We start from the raw sequence: 7,670 nt of genomic DNA on the forward strand, positions 1-7,670 counted from the left end.
AATGATGTCCAAGTGGAAGTGCAGCATGATCTAGCCTCATCTCCTAATCAGATATTTTATAGGTGCTCTAACATTTTTCCTATTGCTTGTACTTATCGTAGTTTAAATCCTGGTATTGTCAAGCTGCCACTGTTGGACCCTTGAACAAGGCCCTCAGACCTCTTCTGTTCAACTCAACTGTAAATCAGATACTTTAGATAAAAAGCATCTGCCAAATGAATAAAAGAATGCATAGTAGTTATTTAATAATAACTAGGTGAATCAGATGAATAACTGTGTATTAAGGTGGCACAGTGGGTAGTGCTGTTGCCTCACAGCTAGTGTCCCTGGTTTGATCCTGAACTTGTGTGTGTGTGTATGGAGTTTGTACATTCTCCCCGTGATTCAGGGGTTTCCTCCAGGTACTCCGGTTTCCTTCCCCAATCCAAAGACATGCACTGGAGTTGATTAGCATTTCCAAATTGTCTGTAGTGTGTGAATGTGTGTGAGCGATTGTGCCCTGTGATGGGTTGGCACCCTTTCCAGGGCTCCATACTGTTTATCCTACGACCCTGGGTAGGATAAACAGTACAGAAAATAGATGGATGGCTTTCACTGCTTCTCCTACATCAGGTATGACATGATGCCTATATATGTGCACTGTTGAATTTTATATATATATAAACCCAATGTTTAATTTTAGCAGCAAGAAAAACTGGTTTGTTGTCAAACGTGGAAGTAGTTGCGCCACCTACTGATAAATGTTACTATGGCAACCAGTAGTAGGAGTAGTAGGACCGCCCACTGGCAACTTCACAATAGTGCAGTGATAAAATAGTTGTAGTTGTGAACTTATTCAACTTCTAGAAAACTAGAGTAGAATAACTAGCACCAGTTTTTTTTTTTTCTCTCGTCTTTGCTACACAAGTACTCGAGTTGAAGTTGACTGGCGCTGTCGGATGTAAGACTCACTCCAGTTCCAGTAGGTGGCAGTGTTGTGTTCATTGCTAAATGCAGAAACTCCATGAAGAAGAACCTGAAGCTGTCATTGCGAGTATGTCAGTGTTTCACCGCGGAATAAACGCGAAACTTCATCCTATTTAAGTAGAAACCTGTTCTGAATTAGTGTTGTCTAACATGCCTGTATTAGTACTATTAGTATAATATAGTGGTAATGTAAATATAGTTGTGTATACAATGGCAGTTGAGGTTTGTTTATGATCCAGCTTGTACAGCCGGCATGTTGTTTTCCATATATGGTCATTTCCACCTTTTCACCTGCACTTCAATTTTTTTTAAGTTTCTGCCGTGATCTAAACGCAAAACCTCAGAGAAGAGCTCAGATGGAGGACAAGGCGGCTCCTGCGTTCACGTTCGGCTTGATTGCTGATATTCAGTACGCTGATTTAAAGGACGGGTATAATTTTCACGGAACCCGGAAGCGTTATTACAGGAACAGCCTGCTCCTGCTGAGAAATGCCATCAGACACTGGAATGAAGAGGAAGTGAAGCCCAGCTTCATCCTGCAGCTTGGAGACATCATTGACGGCTTCAACAGCAAGCACGGTGCATCAGATAAAGCTTTGCGGAAGGTGATGGATCAATTCAGCAGATGCTCAGCTCAGGTTCATCATGTGTGGGGCAACCACGAGTTCTATAACTTCACCAGGAGTGCCCTGTTCTCCTCTGTTCTTAACAGTGAGGTCAAAGGAGAAGAGGAGAGAGATGACAGGATGGATCAGGTCTACGCTTACCATTTCAGCCCTGCTCCCCAGTTCAGATTTGTGGTCCTGGACGGTTATGATCTGAGTATCATCGGCCGGGAGGAATCGTGTGAGAAGTACAGTCAGTCGTTTGAGCTCATCAAGGAGCACAATCCTAATGAGGAACTTAATCAGCCTCCAGGTACCTGATCTGCTCTAAGGCTGATGCTAGAAATCTTAGGCCTTGTCAGAAAAACTTACCCTACTCCCACAGTCCCTGCTTTTTTTTAAATCCCATTTTCTCAGAATTAGATCATTTGCCCATTCCCACCCACTAAATACTTTTTCCCTATCATACGACAGCTACCATCAGGGGAGGGTGAAGGCTAGCAGTGCTTCCACTGGGACACATGAAGCCATTCAGCACATCTTTCTGAATTGCTGCTCGTGCTGCATCACTCAGAGTAAAGTGCTGTCTGCCCTCTTCCTCATACATGTGCTCCCAAGCCCGAATAAAATTGGGGAGGGTTGCGTCAGGAAGGGAATCCGGCGTAAAAACTGTGCCAAATCAAATACGCGGACCAATGATCCGCTGTGACAACCCCTAATGGGAGCAGCCGTGAGAGTTACAACAACAACCATTAATATGTGTGTACCTTTATACCATTAATTTGTATCTGTCTATCTCAAACGCTTGACAAACACCCCAAATGCTTTTTTTTCTGAGAGTGTAGGGGAATGTTTTTCTGTTGTTCCTCTCTAGAGCCCATTGCCTGACATATGTTCCAGGGGCCCTCCATATGTTAGCCCTCTTAATCATTCAGGGTCCTTCACCCAATCAAAACAGCAGGCATGTGACTGCATAAAGACACAGACATATCACTTTTCCACAGCACTCCTAGGATGGTTCTCTGTTGTGGTTTTAACATAGTCATAGCAGTAGAGTAGTCATAGTCGTAGAGTCATAGCAGAAGTGTCTGCTGACTAGTTCCCGTTTTTACTTACCAACCCTCCTCCAATCCTGATCTTAAAACCTTGGATTTTCCCACCTGATGCAATGTATTTAACAGATGCAACGACATTGGCAGTAGTTGAAACCTACCATTTATCAAAAAATGACGGTGGTGGAGCTTTTGAGCAAGATTACTGAAATGAAGTGTGATCCAGCAGGTCTTAAGCACAATTGTCTTTTTACTTTACAAATGACTTGATCATTAACTCCAAAGTTGCAAGTACAAACATTATAAAGCATATATTTAAAGTATTTTAAGGTGTGAACCAGTTCTATTTTTTGTGGTGGTGTCTCTCCCAGTACCACCAATTTTTATGCACTTGATCCGAACTTGGTATCTGATGGTGTCTGAAAAAGCTTTGTGACATAACAAGCACATTTTTTCAGGCTTATTTCCGATGGATGGAAGGTTTGTGAAGTTCAACGGAGGATTCAGCCAAGATCAGCTCGACTGGCTGGATAGATTGTTGACTAGTGCTGATGAGAAAAGAGAAAAGGTCACGGTTGTGAGTAAGTATAGCTTTCCAAGTTCTGCTAAATTTTTAGGAAACACCCCAAACACTTTTCTTAAAGGAATGATTTATATCGAAAGGATTGCTCTGAGGTTTCACAGTTGTGCCAGGGGGTTCACCAGAGGCAGTAGCTTAGTTTCTATCTGTCTGTCTGCATGTTTAGCCTCTGATTTCTGAGGCTATGTACACTTCGGTTCATTTTTATATGTAGAACAACCCTTTTTTGTAGTTCTTGAAGTTACTGGTTGTCTCAGCCTTAGGCCCCGTCCACATATACACAGATATTTTTGAAAATGTCGAACAATTTTTTTTTTATCCTGGTCAGGGTTGCAGTTGGCCAAAATCCTTTAAAAAAAAAAAAAACAACAAAAAATGACAAAACACAGTGATTCATATATGTGGACTGACAATGAGGTGTAGCTTACTACACCTTGGGTTTAATCCAAAATCTCTGTTTGCAGTATTGGTTGTAGCACTGGAGCAGTGGATTCAGGAGCAGTACTGTGTGTATCATATTGTGGCACCTACGCATTGAGGGTTTAATAATAAAACACAGTGAAATTAAGTTGCAAACACATTATCAAATAACAAATTACAGACCCAAAGTAATGACCAGCTGGTCAGCAGCCATGATAAACAGAGTCCTATTACAAATTGATACCACTTGCAAAAACCACAATGGGCATGCAGAGGTTGATGCTATGACATCAGTGTTCTCAAAAGCATGTCCACTTGAAAACAAAGAAAATAGAATTTAAACATTTCTCAACTTTGGAGGGAGGTTTCAACGAGGTTCTCTTTCATTGACTCAAAACACTGTTTTCTTGTTGACAGGCTTTAGATGTTCCACCCAAGACTCACAGAGTTGGTGATAGTTATTGTACACTTAATTGGCCACAAGCCTCAGAATCATGAAGGCTGCACTCTAATTGGCTATTCACACTGCTTCTGAACATTGTGACACTATGGGTTTTTTTTTTAAGAAAGATATAGTCAATAGAAGGTTATGACATCCCAAAAGTATTAGAGTTATATTTGCAGCAAATTAGTAACTGACATACTCTCATATATTTGCTGACAGACTATGGGAAAGGCCTGTGATTGGTTGATTTCACTTTCAGTCAAATGGCCTTGTGCGGTTAAAGTAGGCAGTTCTTGGCCATGCTTACTGATGAAAAGTACTAGGTTATTAATAGCTAGACCCCTTGCTCACCTTGTGTACTATAAAAAAAAAAAAAAGTACAGCACTTGAATAACTAAAATGCTCTAATTTACTGAGAAACTAAATCTCCAGTTGATTCAGATTTGCTGCACAGCTGATTATATATATGTGTCAAATAACATGGTTTGTGCTATTCATAAAAGGTTGATGATGACAAGAGAAAGAGACCAAACTTTATTTTATGGGGTACACATTCCTTGATTTAACCTACCAAAACTCTACCAGTTGCCACAATCTTCTACAGAGACCTTTATTTCCTGCCTTCTTCTTGCAGGTCACCTTCCTGTTCATCCCTACTCCACTGACTCCATATGTCTCGCATGGAACTTTGATGAGATCCTTCCACTTCTGCAGTCTCACAAAAGCGTGGTATGTTTCATGGCTGGACATGACCATGATGGAGGTTACTGCGTAGATTCAGCCGGTATTCATCACCTCACGGTGGAGGGGGTTATTGAGACGCCTCCAGACTGTGATGCTTTTGGCACTGTGTATGTATATGAGGACAAGATGATCCTCAGAGGTAACGGGAGGATAAAGGACAGAGTGCTTATGTATCGATGAGGCAAGGGAAATATGTTTACTATAGCAGAAATATTTTTGTGTATACTTATACTGTAATATTTATTTAACTGACATCAAATCATTCATCAAATCATTATTTTATTGCAAATATTTAAAAAAAAATCCTGAAACACTTAAAGAATATTGTAACTTAAGGTATTTTATGTGCAGAATAAATATTTTACTAATTTATATTTTTATAAGTATGAATATTGAATGATGTGAATAATAAGAAGAAAATAATAAATATAATATTTAATTAAAATATTATATTTTAATAAAATAAAAAATGTCTACATAGGTTGTTTATGTGTATTTTCTGATAATGTATTGTGTTATTTTGTGTAGCAACCATTGGTATTAATGGTATAATTAAGTGAAACCTTCACTTCATTACACAAAGTTGCCAGTTCACATCTTGCTCAAGCAGCTTTACTTTACTTTACTTTACTTTAGTAGCTTGTCTTTACTTAAGAAATAAAACAGTTCGGGGTGTGCTATTATAGGAAAAGAATCAATGATGGGGTGATATGATGTGGCCCAATGCAAAGCTTAGAGCTTTATTTCCCTAAACCTGCATGTCCCAAAGTATTTATTCCTTTTATAACACAGCAACTTGCCCACTATTCATTTTTTGTACTAATTAAAGAATGACATGTCATACTGTTTATCAGTTTATAGTTCTATTTAATGTTGTGGAACCTCCATGAAACAAATTCCTATTATAACTTACATTATAGAATCTCTAAACAGTCGTTTCCTTACCAGACTCTCTTCTGTCTCTCTTTTGAAGTGAATAAAACAAAAATACTTCCTAACTTACTCATACTGAGTTTTAAAAAACACTGACACCGGAGACTCCTTCCATAAATGTTAAATGTAAGTCTCCTTACAGAACGCTACACCATTAGGCTTAGATTATGTGGTGCATACGAGTCTCTGTGAATGAGCTGTTACTATAGAAACAAATGAAACACTGTAATGAGGATATTGCCAGAGATTTTCTGATGGTAATTGGTAATGTTGGTAATTTGATCCGAAAACCTGGTATAAAATAAAAAGCATTATTTGTACATGACACTGACAAACAAGTGCAGTACATGCATTCATAACTTCTAGCTAGATTAATGCAATGTCTCTGTGTCTTTAAGTAAGTTACAGATCATTCAGAATGTGGCAGTCAAGAGTTGTTGTCAATGTCAGATCATGTTACTGTACTCTGGTATTATTTTGTTTACACTGGCTTTCTGTTATTGGCTATAAAGTCTATCTTTTGCCAAAGACCCACCTCCAAAATATCATGCTGATCTCTTGGAAATATTAGAGCCCAATTACAACCACTTTCATCAGCTGATGCAGGTTTACAGCTAATCTTTAAGAGCACTTGCAACCATTCTGGTTGAAGCCAGCCCTAGTTCCGTTATTGTTGTAACATGCCCTCATCAATTGCACCATCATTTACTTTGCAGAGTTGTTATCATTGCATCATCATTGTTGTTCCAATACTTAATCATTCCAAGCGATTTTTATTAAATGACACTGGTATCGAGAAAACATAACTGTACATGTCAGCAGTAAAACTTGCCCAGAAAGCATTGCAACATGTTGCAATTCCCTTTTCAAAACAGAAATCGTGTTTCTCAAAAATGGGCATGAAGTACTTAAAATATTTAAAATAAACACCATTTGATTTAGCATAGCCCGTACAAACAACCAAGGAATTACTTGCCATCCTAATAAGGACTGCTCACATCTATAAGGTTTAGAAGCATTTTTTACACATTTGTCTTTTTTAAACCAACATCTCAGTCCATGAGGCATTTGTTTCTGCCAAAATGCCACTCAAAACTCACTAAAATTAAATAAAATTACACACTTTCATTTTTTGTATACGATACTCCTGAGTAAGCTCTTTTTAAGTGTAATGGTGTAATTGTAGATGGCCCAACTCTGACTGTCCCTAACCCCTCACATTCCACTGACAATGTTGAACATGTTTTCACGATAACATGTGCTGTTGCTCTATTACTGCTAGCTGTACGCAAAGTCACTTAAGTAAATTACTGCATCACTTTTGGGTTTAGAACGTCAGAACAGTGTGAGTCAGAATAACTGTAGAGACACTTTGTGTAAAAATGGAACAGTTCTCAGGGAATCGAGTCCACAAGTGAAAGCAACTGACAAGAAGTCATATGACCAAATAACAGTTCTTGTGTAGAGCCAGTTTAACAACAGCTGAAACTGGAAGTTTTAAAAGGTTTAAATGGCCTAATAAAAATGCATTAATATAAATAAATGTGGAGTTACTGTGCATATTTTCCTTGTGTCCCTGTAGGTTTCCTCCATGGTCTCTAGTTTCCTTCCACCTCCCAAAAGGTGAAGTTATGGCCAAAAGTTTGTGGACACCTCCCCATCATACCCATATGTGGGCCTTCGCCAAACTGTTGCCACAAAGTTGGAAACACACAATCTTACAGGACATAGCATTACAATTTCCCTTTACTGGAACTAAGAGGCACAAACATGTTCCAGCATGACAATGCTCCGGTGCCCAAAACAAGCTCCACTGAAGACACAATGTGCCAAGTTTGGAGTCAAAAAACTCAAGTGTCCTGCACAGAGCCCTGACCTCAACCCCACTGAACACCTTTGGGATGAACTGGAACCCTGAATACACC

The 7,670-nt window shown here is 39.1% G+C and overlaps 1 protein-coding gene across 2 annotated transcripts; it reads left to right on the forward strand.

Moving 5' to 3' along the window:
• The first annotated feature begins 977 nt into the window (after positions 1–977).
• Positions 978–5,184, forward strand: adprm (ADP-ribose/CDP-alcohol diphosphatase, manganese-dependent). Of its 2 annotated transcripts, XM_034309073.2 has the most exons (4): positions 986–1,033; positions 1,280–1,884; positions 3,082–3,204; positions 4,703–5,184. In XM_034309073.2, exons 2-4 carry the CDS (start codon positions 1,323–1,325, stop codon positions 4,990–4,992), a joined length of 975 nt encoding a protein of 324 aa, XP_034164964.1. In that variant the 5' UTR covers positions 986–1,033; positions 1,280–1,322; the 3' UTR covers positions 4,993–5,184. The 2 variants fall into 2 exon arrangements, with proteins under 2 accessions (XP_026770490.1, XP_034164964.1); XM_026914689.3 differs by having other exon boundaries at positions 978–1,884.
• Positions 5,185–7,670: the final 2,486 nt, after the last annotated feature.

This window comes from Pangasianodon hypophthalmus, chromosome 12 (assembly GCF_027358585.1).
Source record: "Pangasianodon hypophthalmus isolate fPanHyp1 chromosome 12, fPanHyp1.pri, whole genome shotgun sequence".
Lineage (NCBI taxonomy): Eukaryota > Metazoa > Chordata > Actinopteri > Siluriformes > Pangasiidae > Pangasianodon > Pangasianodon hypophthalmus.